At 35.4% G+C, this 17,159-nt stretch overlaps 1 protein-coding gene across 4 annotated transcripts in view; it reads right to left on the bottom strand.

The window, feature by feature from the left end:
• PARP11 (poly(ADP-ribose) polymerase family member 11) overlaps nt 1-17,159 on the bottom strand; it is a 35,723-nt gene that overhangs the window by 8,827 nt on the left and 9,737 nt on the right. For all 4 annotated transcript variants that reach the window (XM_074194625.1, XM_074194622.1, XM_074194621.1 and 1 more), the window contains exons 2-6: nt 13,796-13,927; nt 13,153-13,273; nt 10,527-10,602; nt 5,523-5,595; nt 5,304-5,434 (exon numbers count right to left, since the gene is read on the bottom strand). In XM_074194625.1, coding sequence (XP_074050726.1) covers nt 5,304-5,434; nt 5,523-5,595; nt 10,527-10,602; nt 13,153-13,273; nt 13,796-13,924 — 530 coding nt within the window. In that variant the 5' untranslated portion in view covers nt 13,925-13,927. The remainder of the gene's footprint in view (nt 1-5,303; nt 5,435-5,522; nt 5,596-10,526; nt 10,603-13,152; nt 13,274-13,795; nt 13,928-17,159) is intronic.

Below are 17,159 nucleotides of genomic sequence, written 5' to 3'. Positions count from 1 at the left end.
TGCAACAGTTTATTAGTATGCCTATCTTCCCACAGTCATTCTTACAATTGTCATCAACTTTTGTTATATTTGCTAATTTGGGGAGTATGATATGAAACCACAGAGTGTTTTAATTGTGATCCCTTGTCTTAGAAGCAATTTAATCTGTAAAGAACTGTAAAGAACTATTTGTTCATATGTTAGTTTTGCAAGATAGTTTATTCCATTGCAGATCATTTTAACTATCAGGAAGTCTTTCTTTAAATGGAGTAAAAATGTTCCTTATTTTTAATTCCAATAAGCATAAGAAAAGGAAAAAGTACTTGAGGTCAGTAAAGCAAAGGGAATTGTATAGGTGATTTGGCAGAATGTGGAATAGCAAAATAGATAAGAGACTGGTTTTCAGAAGGGAAAATTTCAGTGAAGCTGAGGAAAATTTGAAAGAAAGGCCAAGAAGGAAGGATAGAGAGTACAAGACTAGGTGCTATGGTCTAAGGGCACAAATACAGACAAAAAGCATGGGGTAAGACACATGCAAAAAAGAAGCTGAAAAGTGTTGAGTGTGAGAGAGAGAAAGAAAGGTATTTGGGAAGGGCCCTCAGAAAGAGACCAGGAGAATGAAGGAGGTCAACCCCAACTTCTACACAGAATGGAGGCTTCAAGAGGAGTTTCCCAGTGGGGGAAGGGAAGCAGGCCTTGTGGTAGGATATTCCAGAGAAAGGGAATATAGGAGCTAGCAGGCTATTTCAGAGAGAAAGGCCTCAAAGTTCCTAGATGAGCTAGCAGTACAGGGAACTTAGTTTTATACACTAAATGCTAAGTGTATAAATGTCAAGTTTTTTTTTTAGTGAAAAGGAAAAAAACAAGTTTGTTTGGTCAGAGAGGGAAATCATGCAGGGACTTGTATCAAGTGTATGCTGTTTGTATATCTGACACAGTGGAGCAACTATTGTCTGTGTTCTGAATGTAGGTGATCTCCTTCCTGAAGGAAAAGGTAAGGTTTTGAAGAATATCTTCCACAACCAGGTTTTGAGTAAGAATGAAATTTTCTAAAAGAAAAAGAGGCTTCCATGAAGAGAAAAAAAAGTATACGAGGATAAGAGTGGAGATTTGGTCCATGTTTGGAGATTGGAAAGTAGAATAATGCTAGAGTGAAGAAAAGGAGAAAAGGAGAGTAATGCGAGGTTGTATGCTCTGAGAAAGAACACATCAAGTAGAAAGCTATCCAAGGGGTTCAGGAAGCAGTTATATCACCACAACAAAACAAAAGATTTGTAAGCAAAGAAGACATACCAAAGAACTCATAGACTTATCAAACTTGATGAAAACTACACATTTTTCTTGATATATACAGAGGTAAAAATTATATTTCCAAAAGAAACCCACAAAGACTGACAAGGTTTATGATGTCTTAGCTAATAAGTTGAATAAAATAGGGTCACAAGTTGTGTTTTCACTGCTTTGGTATCCATTAAAAAGAAGATAGGCATAAATTAAAAGTTGATTTGTGAAGGTGGTGTCTGAGAATGGAATGTGGACTTCTAGACCACAGCTTAAACTAAAGGGATGACAGCTTCCTGATCAGAGGTATAGTAATAAAGTATTTTTCTGGTGATCAAGAAAGCATTAAAAGTAAAAGCAGATGAGGGAAGAAGTTTGCTCTCATGTGTGTGTGTGTGTGTGTGTGTGTGTGTGTGTGTGTGTGTGTGTGTTTGTCTCTATGGATCCATGTGTCAATACACATTATGTCTCTAAAATGTATATAGACAATATCTCTAAAATGTATAAACAAATAGTGCCAAAGTCTCACTTCAGTTTTAAGCTTACATATAAAAACACATACTATATGACATGTATAGCTGAGCATACATGCATTATTTATGTAGAGATGTAAATTTATATATGTAAAATACTTATCTGTGTACTCCCCCCCCAAGTGAATACTATAGAAAATAGCTAAATCTATTATATAATCTCATTTGATCCTCACAACAGTCCTGGGAAATGGGTGCTGTTATTATCACCATTTGGCAATTAAGGAAGTTGAGGCAGAAAGAGATGAAGTGACTTGCCCAGGATCACACTGTTGGTAAATATCTGAGGTCAGATTTAGAGTTCAGACCTCTGAACTCCGACCCAGCACTCTGTCCAAAGCTGTCCAGTAATTTCCAGAATCCACCTTTTCCCTTTCTTTGAGAGTCAGAGAGCAAATTCCCCATCTTCTGGCATTTCTCAGATTAACTCTAAGTAGGACAGTCAAAGTCAGGCTCCTCTTTAAGCTTACCTCACTCTAATTTATATGATCATTGTTTCTGTATGTTAGATTCTGAAGTGCTTGAGGACTCTTTCATCTTTGTCTTCCCAGTGTGTGGCACTTGCCTTTGACAGTATGTTGTACTGGAAAGACAGCTAGATTTGTCACCTGACACTGAATCCTCACTCTGCCACTCACCACCCAGGGCAATTTTCTGGACTTCAGTTTTTTCAACTGTCAAATGGAGAGGGACCTATATGACTAGAAGGTTCCCTTCTACTCTAGCTCTAGCTCTAGCTATGACCCCAGTATCATGGAGACACATGCACTGAATGTCAATGATGCAGGTTTCAATGTGGAAGAGATGCTGTGGAGTCGAAACCTGAGGTGAGGGTAGGAGGATCTAAAAATTCTACTCTTGGCCATTTTCCTTTTGTTTGACCTCTTTTCTTCTATTAACTCCTTCCTGCTAACTGAGAGCCTTGGAGAGAGTAAATTCAGCCTACAGGAAAAGTCCATATTCAGAATACAAGGGGACAAAAAGTTAGTAAGAGCCAAGGAATTATACTGCTTCTTTCTGTTTATCTATGAAGAGACTATTTGATGGGATGTTAAGTGTTTTTCATTTTTTTAAACAATGGGGGAAGAACTGAATAAAAGGGTTGCTAGGAGAATAAGTTAATGAGAATGTAAGACAAGGTTGACAGTACTGTTACTTTATCTATTTGGATCCCCAGTACAAGGCATGATGCCTTGGACCTAGCAGCCACTTAATGTGCTGAATTGTCAAATCATTTTCAAGAGTTTTCTTCTGGTGTCAACAAAATGACAGAGGATATACCAGTGAAATATGAGCCTAGGTTTCACCAAATTGAAAAGATTGTGATTAAGGGTTCTGAGATTGAAAACATATTTGTTATCTGAGAATCTGCCTATCAAGTATGGAAAAGTCTTCTATCATATGGTTGGCTACAAGATGATGATTTTTTTTTAGCCATGGTGACCATAAAACACTCAAATTATATAAAATGGATCTGATCAGAGTATGTATTTCATAAGACTTAACTAAGTTTGAATTAAGGATTCATTAGCTCATCTTACACAAACATTTCTTTAACTTATCCACAAAGAATATAAAGTAGAAAGGGAAAAAGACTTTGAAATCCATCATACAAGTAATCAAAAGTTGAGTAAATATCTAAAACTACTGGTATCTAAAACTGCTGGTATGGTCAGCTATTGTCACATAAAAAAGGAAAATTGGTATGGAAAACAAATTAGAAAATGACTTTTTTCATATAGAGTCCTGTGATTTACATCAATTCAGGTCATCTTAGGTATGTGGGAATTTGCTTGTATACTTACCAACCAGAAGCAAATCCACACCCAAGTTCTTACAAGTCAAATTTCATTGCAAAAATACTGATACTAAGAAAGTCTTACCAAAAACAACCCCAAAATCCTAATTTTTTATATTTAAGACACCATTAGTGTGAAAATAATAAAATTAACCAGATTATTTGACTGTTGAGCTGCAACTGATATGGTGGCTCTCTTCATATAATTGAAAGCTTTCACGTGAAGGAGAGATAAGACTTGTTCTATTTGGTTCCAGAAGGTAGAACCAAGAGCAATGAGTGGAAGCTACAGAAAAACAAATTTAGGCTAGAGATAAATCTTCCTAATAATCAGAGCTACCCAAAAGTGAATGAAGTAATTTGCAATATTTGACTTCTATCCTTACCTGAAAAAGAATATTAAGAAATCTATAAGAGCTACTTCCAACACATCTCTAAGCCTCAAAACATTTCTGCCTTTCAGTAACCAAGAATCAGTTTATTTCCCTCCCAAATTCAAATCTTAGTTTATTAACTAAAAGGAAATTATTTAGAATGTTCTCCAAAAGAAAACAAAAATTTATACCAAAATTTTTTAAATTTTACACAGAAAACTGAGTCAAACACTCAGTTGATTATTTTCAACAATTTGGAATTATTACAAGAAAAATTATGTTGATTCTGCCACTTATAACCTTGTTTGCTTGTAGCATGATAATGCCACTTGTCTAAAAAATTAGCTAGAAACAAATTAATCATGCAGTGATGGGGGAATAGTTGAACGAATTGTAGCTTGAATTTTGCCCTAAGGAATAATTCAAAGAAATACAAGATGACATATCAAATTGTACATAATGAAAGCAGAACCAAATAAACAATACATCCATTGATTACCATTATTACAGAACTTGTTAAATAAAATTCAAGGTAAATTTAGTAGATAGAATTGGTACCAACTTATTAAAGTTAAAAAATACACCTTTCTCTTCTTTTAAAAGAGTGAACTATATAAAAATATAGGTTTGCATGCAATCATTCTTTTAGGCTCTTTTGCTCAACTCTATTGGAAGACTACACTCTACAAGAAGGTTTACTTAGCTGAATTTGCTTGGTTTGGTTACAAATTTAGTTTGTCTTCAATGCTGAAACAAAATTAATTGGAAAAAAACAGATAAAAATCATATCAACAAAGCCACAATGGTCCTAAAATTTCTTTATTTTCTGCAAGGCAATGGAGTTAAGTGACTTGCCCAAGGTCACATGGCCAGGTCTGAGTGTCTGAGGTTGGATTTGAACTCAGGTACTTCTGATTACAGGACCTGGCTTTATGAATTGCACCATCTAATTGTCCAAATTCCTTTTTTTTAATACCAAATTTCAGATGCAATGGATTTGTTTTTAATTATACTAATGTTATTTGCAAAGATAGAAATGCTTACTGGAGTTTTAGTATCACATCATATAATATTCACACAAGATGCTGCAAGCAGTTGGTTTGTTTTACCTTATTTTAAAAATGAAACAAACTTTTATCCACTGTTAGGTAAATACAAAGTGCGTACTAAGCAAGAAGGACAAGAAGAGGATAACAAGGTTACACAGCCAAATAACAGGTAATTATATATGCTGTTTTAAAAAATGAAATGCATTTAAAGCACTTATGTTCTCATATCCTTAAAACATGTAGCCTCTTAATATGCTCAGAAGAGGATTTAGCTAAGAAATCAACTCACCTGCAAAAAAACTCCCACAAATCAAGGTTCTGAATCCGCTGAATTCTTTTGATACGGTTGCTATCCACTGTTTTCCCAAACAGATTTGCAACTTCATTGTATTCATTCGTTTGCTTGTGCAAAGGAATAAGCTGAAAAAGAGGTTTGCATAATTTCAGAGATGTACTTATTCTTTTGAGTTTTTATTGTGTGTATTCAGCACTGAAATTCTGCTCTTACCTGATATGGTTCTTCAGTATTCACATTCTCCCAATGGGATGGCACAGGAATAGCCTCGTTTTCGCATATGTAACTTCAAACACCACGACAAAACAAAATAAAACACCACACTTTAGAAACTGATTGTAACTATCTGCAAGCTTTCTTCTGACGTTAAATTCTCATGTTCTGGGTTTTAGAGAAATGTGAGGCCTCAGAGTAGAAATTTAGTAGAAAGTTTCCAAATCCAACTTGCAAGTTACAATTCAATTCAACAAATAATTATGAAACACCAGAGAATTAAGGATGGCATTAGGGAAACAGACAAAAACAAAATGATTTCCACCTTAAAAGGAGTTCAATATATTTGATTATAGCTGCCTAGTTGTTAGCAAATGTCCGGGTTTTTCTGCAAAAGTAATGTGATTACAAGAAAAGAGAAAGACAAATTTAACTAAGGCTTCTCTTTTTAAAAAGCCTCCAGGGGTTCCCCATTGTCTGGTTAATAAAATCTGAAGACCTTGGCTAGCATTCAAGGCTTGTCATAACCCAACCTCACCCTATCATCCCAGCCTTACCTGCCACTACCAATTGCTCCAAATTACACATTTCTCTTACTCTACCTAAACTAGACTATTGACCATTCTCCAAATACACCTTATGTTTTTGACTTTTACACTTTTCAATCTTCACCTAGAATGACTTCTTCTCCTTACCCATCTCCACCTACTAAAATCCTATTCATCCTTCAAGGACCAATTCAATTCTATCTCTTCCATGAATTCTTTGTTGATCATCTCAACTGTAAGTAGTCTCTTCCTCTTCTGAACCTCCCAAGCACTTTGTATATCACTCTGGGCATTAATAACTATGATATAAAAAACCCCAATATGCTATGTACATTTCTTACCTTTTTTTGTTTAGATAAAAAAAGATCTACAAGATAATAAGACAGTGATTGTCTCTTATTTAATCATGGCATTCTCTATTTCAATTGGGATTTTCAACAGTGATTTTCATATCATATACCATTCAAATACTTGTTGAAAAATGAAAAATAATGAAAAACCTACAAAGCCCTGTAACTCTAAAAATATTAGCTTCTAATTTTAAGCTTTCATGCTCTATAGCAGAAATTCTTAATATTTTTGTGTCACAGATCCCTTTGGCAAGTCTGGTGAAGGGTATGGCTCCCTTTCTGAGAATAATGTTTTTAAATGCATAAATAAAAGATAAGATTGCAAATGAAACCAATTATGTTGAAATACATACATATACAGACAGACAGATTTTAAAAGCAAGTTCACATCCCCCAGATTAAGAATCCCTCCTCTATAGTATTCTCAACCTATCCCACTCCATTACAATCCTACCTTTGTAATTTTCCTCAAAATGTCTTTAATGAAATGGGAGTGAGGGAGTACCAGACTCCATTCACAAGCTTTCTATACCAAAATGTACTATTTACATGCATATTACATTGATTTCCTATTTTTAGGGTTTTTTCCAGATTATAAATCCTTTGAATTTATTTTATTCCAGATTATAAACTCTTTGAAAAAAGGTATTAACATTCTATGCTGGACAATCTCTACAATAACTACCATACTGTCATGTATTTGGAGGGGTCCTCAATAACATTAATTACAATTATAGCAAAAAATAAACAAAAAAAAGAAAGTTGGAGAGAAAAAAACTTGCAATCCTTCTAAAATTTCTCCTTAGAAATAGCTTTTGGCCACATACCAAAACAAACTCTAAATATATACATGACAGTTATAAAGGATCTCATCCTGTACAAATTAGCAAAGTTAGAAAGCATCTACCTATTGGATCAAGGATAGGGGAAAAATTCATGATCAAATAAGAGACAGAAAGGATCCCAGAAGATAAACTGGATAATTTTGACTAAGTAAAATTTAAAATGTTTTCACAAACAAAACCAATGCAACTAGGCTAGAAGGAAACTGGTTAAGCAAGGGGAAAAAATCTTTGTAGCAAATTTCTAACAAGTTTCATTCCCAAGATATACAAAGGAATTAATTCAAATTTATAAGGAGCATTGCTGTTTTCGGGGGGGGGGGGAGAATAGCAGCTATCAATAGCTAAATGAAAAAAACTTCCAAATAACTAATAACTGGAGTTATGAAAATTAAAGCAACTCTATAATCCTACATCAGATTGGCAAAGATGATAAAAATTTTAAATGTCAAATGTTGGAGTGGCTACAGGAAAGCAGGTACATGAATTCACTGATGAAGTAGTATATATCAGTCCAACCATTTTAGGAAGCAATTTCGAACTATGCTCAAAAAATTAATAACCTGCACACACCATGAGATACACTTATATCACAATAACAAGGGCTATATTTGACCTCAAAGAGAAAGAAGAAAAAATAAATGGTCCAATATGTACAAAAATATTTATGGCAACTCTTTTTTGTGGTAGCATCAACTGGAGAATGGCAGAACAAATTATGAATATAAATGTAATAGAATACTGTTTGGCTGTAAGAAATGATGAATGAGATGGTTTTAAGAAAACTTGACAAGTCTTAAATGAATTGATAATGGATGAAGTAAACAGAATTGGGAGAACAATTTATTCTTAAAAACAGTATGAGCAATTCTGAAAGACTGAAAAAACTGATCAATACAAAGACCAATCATGATTCCAGAAAACTGATGAAGAAACATTGTACCAGTTAAATATGCAAAATGTGACATATTTTTAAACAAGGTAAATGTGAGAAATTGTTTGACTATGCATATTTATTACAAGGATTTTTGGTTTTCTTTTTAACTTTTTAAATTTCCTCTAGCAGAGAGGTGTGAGGGAAAGAATAAAAATGTGTATCAACTGAAAACAAATAAAAGAGAAGAAATCATTATCTAACATGACATTCACCTTAATTTTAAGCCCTGGGAAAGGCAAGGGGTTTGTTTGATAAGTCATTTTAGGACAAAATATAAGATTTTTCTTCTCAATCCTATTTTTTTTTTGGCAAGGAAACGGGGTTAAGTGACTTGCCCAAGGTTGCACAGCTAGGTAGTTAGTGACTGAAGCCAAATTTGAACTCAGGTCCTCCTGACTCCAGGGCCTGCGCTCTATCCACTGCACCACCTAGCTGCCCTTTCTCAATTCTATTTAATGTAAATATCCAAAAATATTTATCTTTCTTCCTGAGGATTTATTATTCTCCCTTTGGAATCCAGAAAAAAATCTCTGAAAAAAATTAGCCAAAAAAGAAAATGTTTCTGCAATGCAGCACCTGAAAACAGGAATTTGTGCTGTTACTATACCACAAGGACATAAGTTAACCAAATTGCAGTATTTCCTGGATCTCCTTCAGTACTTTTGCACTTAAGAAAATGGAGTTAGAAGTAAGTCCATATGGGGCAGCTAGGTGGCGCAGCGGATAAAGCACTCGCCCTAGAGTCAGGAGTACCTGGGTTCAAATCCGGTCTGAGACACTTAATGATTACCTAGCTGTGTGGCCTTTTGCCTTGCAAAAAAAAACCTAAGGGGTCAAAAAAAAAAGAAGTAAGTCCATATGAAGTACGACCTGGTTGAGAGGTAGGAAAGATTTGGAATCTGAATGCTTCTGGCCCTAGAGTCAGGAGTACCTGGGTTCAAATCCAGTCTGAGACACTTAATAATTACCTAGCTGTGTGGCCTTTTGCCTTGCAAAAAAAACCTAAGGGGGAAAAAAAAAGAAGTAAGTCCATATGAAGTACGACCTGGTTGAGAGGTAGGAAAGATTTGGAATCTGAATGCTTCAGTTCTAGTTCTGTTCTAGGTTTAAGCTGTGTGACCTTGGAAAGTACTATTGCTTTTTCCTAGTCTTTGAAATCATAATAGTTTTTGCTTCAGCTAATATAGGGCTCTTATTGGTAGGAGCAAATGGGATGATGAAAGGCATTTTCAGAACTTCAAAGCATCATATAAATTTAAGCCATTATTATGAGATTCAAAGGGTCCTTTCCAGTCCCACTACTAAAACTCACCTCACAGGCTTTAACACGATCATCAAGCAATTTTTAATGATTGTGTAATTTATTCTAGGACTTTTTTATGCAGAAAAGATGAGAATAACAGGAAAAAAGAACACTGCTAGAGCATACTATGGTTTTATTGCAGATGTAACAGTTACATCGTTTTTTCTTTGCGTTGTGTTGTGTTGGACTTTTCCTGACCGCATTTGGGGCTCCCTTGACAAAGGTACTGGAGTGTTTTGCCATTTCCTTCTCCAGCTCATTTTACAGATGAGAAAAGTGAGGCAAACGGGGTTAAGTGACTTGCCAGGGTCACGCAGCCTGTTAATGTCTGAGGGCGGATTTTCATTCAGGTCTTCCAGACCCGGGTGCGGTGCACACAAATGGGTGCCCCGAGTCACTATTTAAAAGATTTTATCATGAAACAGTGCCATCATGTGCTTTGTTAAATTTAATTAAAAAGAGACGGGAGAAAAATTACTTTTACATGCCACAAGTCCTACAAACCATTTAGCAGTCTGCACCCCCAGCCCCGGCTCTAGAGGAACTTTCCTTGGGATTGGGGCCCACGGAGCCCTCTGCATGGGGGCTGCGGGGACCGGCCCAGGTCAGTGGGGGCGGCTGACAGTGCCGAGCGAGGCCGAGCAGAGACTGGGCCGCAGCGGTTCGGCCGGCGGCGGCGGCGGCGGCGGCGGGGACAGCAGCCCTGGATGGAGGTCTGCTGAGGCGGTGGCGGCAGCGGCGGCGGCGGCGGACCACTCTGTGGAGCTTCCAACGTGGAGGGTTCCTCTGCGGCTCTTTTCTTCGGGGATTCTTTTTCGGGGGGGGGGGGATGGGGGAGGGGTGGAGGAGAGGCCCTGGGCTCCGGCAGGGCTGGGCTCCGGCAGGGCTGGGCTCCGGAGCGGAGAGCCGCAGCAGAGAGTCGCAGCACACACAGAAGATACGGCTGTTAAAGCACTATGCCCGAGCATAGGGACGGGGTTGGGGTGGGCGGGCAAAGTTCTTCTGGGCTTCTCTTTATTCTTACCTGAATGCTGTGATGGAAAAGGGGGCTCTTTTTATTGAACGCTGCTTTCCAGTTGTCAGATTCATTTGCTTCATTACTGGATGCAGGGATGGAAAAAAAAAAAACAAATGCAAAACTCTACAATATTCCCACAGGGGCACTTAAGCATTATATCTCAACCAGAAGTTATGATGCTTTGACTGGGGGGGGGGGGGCTTCATCTCATGCATATTAATTATCTCGAGAAATGATTCTCCGAAGGACTGTATCTTCACTGTTCAAATTAGGCTCATAGAACACATCAGCGCAGTACCCAGGGTGCTGGGTCAAGACACAAAAGTGATGGAAAAACTCTAACTTTGAGGAAAGTTAGAGCGATAAGATGAGAAAGGAATGACAGTGCCAAATCCTTTGATCTGCATGGGAGAAAAAAGCTCTTTTAAAGATGGAAAAGTCTTTTGCTAATGAATAAAGGGTATAAGACCAGAGCTAATTTGTAGAACTTAAAAGAATTTTTTTAGGGACAACCATTTGCTCCCTCTTCCATACATTTTAAGTGAAAATCAAAGAAATTATAGAACGTGGATATAGTCATAAAAGTTATACAAAGACTTCCTTATAATTTAAATAAAAAACCCGAAAAGTACCTGTTTTTCTTTCTCTCCCCTATCCCACCCCTGCATTTTCTAAGAAGTGAATCCTAGACTGTAAAATCTTGGCCAACATACATTTTGAATCAAATCACTCAGTCATTCCAAAATAAAGTGGTCCATCTATCTGAACAAATACAATACAATGCAAAGTGGAAAGGGCATTGAAGTGGAGTTAGAAGATGTTGATTTGAATCCTAACCTCTCTGGACCATCAGGATCAAAGGGAGAGGTGATGAGCCTAATGAACTCAAAAGTCATTTTCAAGTCTAAATCTTAAGAATCAGCGGTGAAGTACTGAAAAAAAAGGGACCTTCTTTCTCCCTGAATTTTCCTTGTCCCAATCATATTGGCAATAAAATTGTATAAGTGCCAAATAACACCATCCTTTGATGTGATTCATAGTCTAATGTCTTCTTTTTGAATTAGTATCATTTTTTAATCTGCTTCCTATAATCCTCAGTCAGGTTTATGGAAGAGAAAGTTAGTAAGCTAGTAGCAGGAAAGTAATGGAGAGATGACTTAAAAAAAATACAGAGTTGATGGCACTTTTATCATTACAAAGGATTCTTACTCTTTGATTAAGATATATTCTAGTGAATTGGAATTGATGGGATAAGTAGCAATATATCTTATTGTATTTTCCAAGGAGTGTTTGTGCAAGTCATACCATGTCAGTACCTGCATAAAAAGAATCTATACAAAAGACTGATTCTTTGTGACATCATCCTTCTGAATACTCAGCAGAAAAACAACTCAAAGACAATTTTGGCAAACAACTACTTGTTTGTTTTTCCTAAAGGTATCAACAATTTGTGGAGAGTTTTGAGTAAAGAATGTAGTTATAACCCTTGGCAAAAAAACTATTAGAAAAGGCAGTAGTAAAATTACTTCAATGCAATGGCAACTTTTAAAGAAATTTAACTATTTCAGACTTTGCAATTTTGACTATTCCCACCTGAAGTTTTACCTGTAAAACCTGAAACAATACTAATTCTGCCATATAAGTCACTACTTACAATAACATGGAAAAGTAAGTATAAAACGGAACTGCATAACAATAAAAACGTACTCTTCTTTTTAAAAAAAACCTGCCAATTATTAAAATATTTTGCTCTAGGCAACAAAAAGCTGACTGAACTAGAGACTTACAATAATAAGAATTAACTCTAATTGAATTTCATATTATACCTGATAATGTTTGTGTCATGAATGAAATCCAAACTACAAATGATTTCTAGATTAACCAGTAAATGTGTGAAAGAACCAAAGGAAAAGAATAATGGTAAAAGAAATACAAAGAGCTATATCTGATTTGGTCTGATACTATATTATTGACAAGTCACTTAAAGCCTCTATTTCTTCTTTACAAGGATAAAAGATAAATTTGCTCTTGATTTTGTTTCTACTACTGAAATATGCTAGGAGGATGAGTAAAAGAGTGGTACTCTATGAACTCAAGATATATTACAATCTATATCTATATGTATTATAATCTGTATATATATATATAATACCTATTAATATATGAAAATTCTTCATACTGTTCCTTGAGAGGCAGATTTTTAGAACAAAAGGGAGACAGATTTCAGCTTAAAAGAAGGAAAAATGTCCTAGGAATTAGAGATGTACAAAATGGAATAAACTGTCTTGGGAGATAGTGTGTTCCCTGATTTCGGAAGGTCTCAAACAGGGTGCATGACCACCTCAAGAATATAATGCAAGTAGTAATTAATTTGTAAGATTTATGCTTAGACTAGGTAATTTCTGAAGTCCCTTCAAACTCCTGGATTCTATAATTCTATCCATCATCAAGAAATTAAATCACTTAATTAGATATTATTAAACACTACAGTTTTCTTCATATTTTGCATATTATCATATATATTTCACTATTTTGCAATTAGACTAACCAAATTATGAGATTCTTACTATCATAGATTTTATCTCATCAACATGAATTCTATATAAACACAACTATTAGGAAGGAAACATACCTGAAAAGTCTAACTTGTAGCTGTATTTGGAAGTAGTAAAAGAGATGGAACCAATAGGGTTTTCCTTGAAGCTTTTTTCAATATCTTCACTACTAACGGAACACTGAATGTTGGTGTCCGGCTTCAAAACAAACCAGAAAGTTGTGTTTTACTAGATGAATTATTAATGGTTTGGTCAAAGAGACACTACTAATAGTGAGAGTAAAGCAAACAATAAAAGCTTCACATCATCTGTTCTAGCACTCCATATTTCAGGAGTATGGCAAAGAAGCAAAAAAATAAAACTGCTTATTCTTTTTTTATTATTCCAAAGAAAGAAGCCTCTCTCTCTAACCATAATCTTTAAAATCACCTTACTAAGTGGTTCAAATTAGTTAGATTCAGGTACACAAAAAATGTCACCCACCCACAAAAATCTAAATCTGTGGAGGTCCAAATTTGTCAACACTATATTATGATTCCTAAAACACAAATTACAGTGAAAAAGAAATAGTGCTAGCATTTATTAAATTTTAGGAAAATTATTCCATTAATTTCTTAATTTCTTTCAGCTACTTAAAACTCCACTAATTTTCCTGGAAGTTTTTCAATCTTTTGATATCTAGTCTAAAACCCTTCTGCTAAATAAAAGGAATGGAAATACCTGAAACATGTGCCATTTCCCACATTCTGCTAAATAAAACCAGCCCCACTGAGTATCTGAAGTATCCATTTCATTCATTCCATTGTTGCTTGGTTTTGAGCAGAATTCTTCTGCTGCTCTGTGAAACATTGCCTGAAATGTCAGAGAGAAAGGGAGAAAGACATTTCATTAATGACCAGCAATTTGAAAAATGTCAGGTCAAACCAATTTTTTTGCAATGAATTTCATTTCAGGATTTACATCTACCTAATTATTTGAATTAAAATAGATAATAAAATAAATTAAAATTAAATTAAAATGTTAAACTTCATTATTATATTTAGTCATCAGATAAATGAATTTATCATATATTACATCAATAACCAATGTAATATACTTGACAGAAAAACTTCCATTTCAATGTGTAAAAACACTTTACCAAAAGAATCCATTTATAAATTAAGATCAAATGCATCTGAACAATGAAAAAAAAGTAGTGAACATCATTATTTTTAAATGAAATTTAAAATTCAAGAAAATTCAAGAAAGGACTGAAGGAGGAAGAGGAGCAGCAGTTTGGGAAGGATATTCTTCATATTTTAAAATTGTAGGAAATTAAGACGCAACAAGACAAAACATCACAACTATGAAGGGCTAAGCAATTTAAGATTTGGATCCATCTAGCTCAGTATTCAAATAGACTGGATTTATCACAACCGATACTTTAAATTCCAAGGCTGATTATTCAGGATAACAAACTTTTGTTTTTGGTTTTGGGGGGGATTTTTCAAGGCAATGGGGTTAAGTGACTTGCCCATGATCACACAGCTAAGTAAGTATTGAGTATCTGAGGCTCCTGACCTGAGGGTGGTGCTACATTCACTTCACCACTTAGCTGTCCTCAGGATGGCAAACTTTTAGAACTTTCCCTACACCTGATTCTTTTCTACTAGAGTTCATCTTTTTTTGTTATCTTACGAATCATATCACAAAAAAAAGGAAAAGAACAGGATGGAATTAAAAAAGAAAGAGGTAAAAGAAAAGGAAGAAAACTGAATCTGTAATTTGTTCTAGCACATAATGACTTAGGACTCTTTCTGGAATAGTGTCAACTTTCTGTAGATTTAGATATTTGGTTTCTTGATGCTCTCCCCTCTAATTCTCCATTAGCACAGATGATGGAGATATATCTCTATCCAATATCTTTTCTAGAATACTCAACCTGTGTTCTAATGATGTTTGGGGTACACTAGTGTTTAGTAAAAGTTATTAAAAGTTTTCTTGCTCCTTTTGATACCCTCATGAAGAAAAAGGCCAAAGGTTGCTTAACTTTTGTCTTTAAATACCGATGTACTACTGCATAAAAGGTTAATGCTGAGCAGTTCCAAATGGCAAGATGAAGGAACAGAGGGAATTGAAGATGGAGTATTTGTTAAAGGCAAAGCGATTTAAGCTCAATATAAAGATAATACCATTCATTAAAAATGCTATAAGAAATGGGACTAGTTGACCTCTAAGATCCCTCCCTTAATTTTTTTGGATTCCATGAAATCCCCTCAGATGTGATCTAAAAATTACTCATCATATACTGAAATCTACCAAGGAGTAAGTTATGAAATAAAGATTCCATTGTATTTAATATTAATATTAAAAGTTTGCAAAATGCTTTTACTACTTTATTTTAGACATTTCCTACCAAATTATTAGAACAACATAATTCTCAATTTAATGATAGGAAAACTAAGGCACAAGGCAATAAAATTATTTTTTCCATGATCATAGAATTAGCCATACAAATATACATGTACATGTATACATACTTGTAAATACTGAGGGTTTTTTAAGACTTGCACATGGTCCATACTCCACAAATGCTCTGTGCTTTAAATACAAATATCAACAACCACCTAAAAAAGTGTTTGGTCAGAGAAATACAAGTTTTCTTAAAAAGGGATGCCATTTGATACCACAATTGGCAAAATTCAATACTGATATTACCCTAGAAAACTTGATCTGCTATTATATTGTCAGTAGAACTCTGATTGGTCCCCCCCTTTTTATTAGAAAATAATGTGGAGTTATATAATAAGAATTACAAAAATATTCACACTCTTTGAACTAGTTAGGTGATACATTAGATAGTGCTGGGACTTAAGAGTCAGGAAAACATGATTTTAATTTTAGCCTCAAGCACTTACTAGCAGTGGGACTCTGGGCAAGACACTTAAATTTTGGGTTTTTTTTTTTAGTTTCCTTAACTGTAAAATGGGGATAATAATAGTATCTATCTCAAGGAGTTGTGGGATGAAATATTTGGAAAGTATTTAGCACAATGCCTGCTGCATATAATAAATGCTTATTCCTTCCTCTCCCTCCAATGATTCTAATATTATTCTCTATTATATGTGTGATATTATATTTTCAACTTAAAGATATATCACATATAGCATTATGTAACATATAATACTATACAGTCAACACATAGCATTTAAATTTATTTATAATATCAGTATTTATACCTTAGTTATAGGACAAAAGACAAAGGAAAAATATTTTAGTATCATAAATTGTAATAGCAAAATGATGAAAATAATGCATATGCCCAAGTATTAAAGAATGAGTCAATAAATTATGGTATGTTAATATTTTATTGCATCTAAAAAAGTGATGAATACAAATATTCAAAATATTCAAATAGTATTCATGATTGCATCACTGTAGCTGTTCTTTCCAATAATGTAGATCACAAGACATCTATGGCTACTCATTCTATGGGACTTTTACCTGTGTCTTACCAAAAGTTCACCATGTCCAATATACTAGGGATGGGGTGAGTGTAATGGGGTGTAGTTTTTTTTTTTTTTTAAGAAACCAATGTTTATTTTCCATTCACATTTTCCCAACACTATTAGAGCATCTGGGTAAAACTTAAGACCAGTCTGTGACCTGAGCAGTAGGAGCTGCAGACCAGTCCTCAGTAGCCGGCCGAGCACTCCGAATCTTCAGTAGGGAACTGCTGAATGGGCACAGATGGCACCTGGATGCCCTCAGACCAATCAGCCACCTCTGGCTGAGCAGCAGTGAATTCTGGGGCAGGTGCAGTCCATTCACCCTGAAATTCCTCCTTTGTCACTGCCTTCTCAGCTGCAGCCTGCTCTTCCTTTTCAATCTCCTCTGGATCTCTGTAGAAGTAAAGATCACGCATGACCTCCCATGGGTGCTCACGGGAGATGGTACTATGCATCCGCAGGACTTCTCGGGCCAGCATCCACCACATCAGACCCACTGAGTGAGCTCCCTTGTTGTTACATGGAATGGCAATGTCCACATAGCAAAGTGGGGAGTCGGTGTTGCACAGTGCAATGGTTGGAAAGTTAACATATGA

Source organism: Macrotis lagotis, chromosome 7 (genome assembly GCF_037893015.1).
Source record: "Macrotis lagotis isolate mMagLag1 chromosome 7, bilby.v1.9.chrom.fasta, whole genome shotgun sequence".
NCBI lineage: Eukaryota > Metazoa > Chordata > Mammalia > Peramelemorphia > Peramelidae > Macrotis > Macrotis lagotis.
This window is presented reverse-complemented; position numbering and strand designations above follow the sequence as displayed.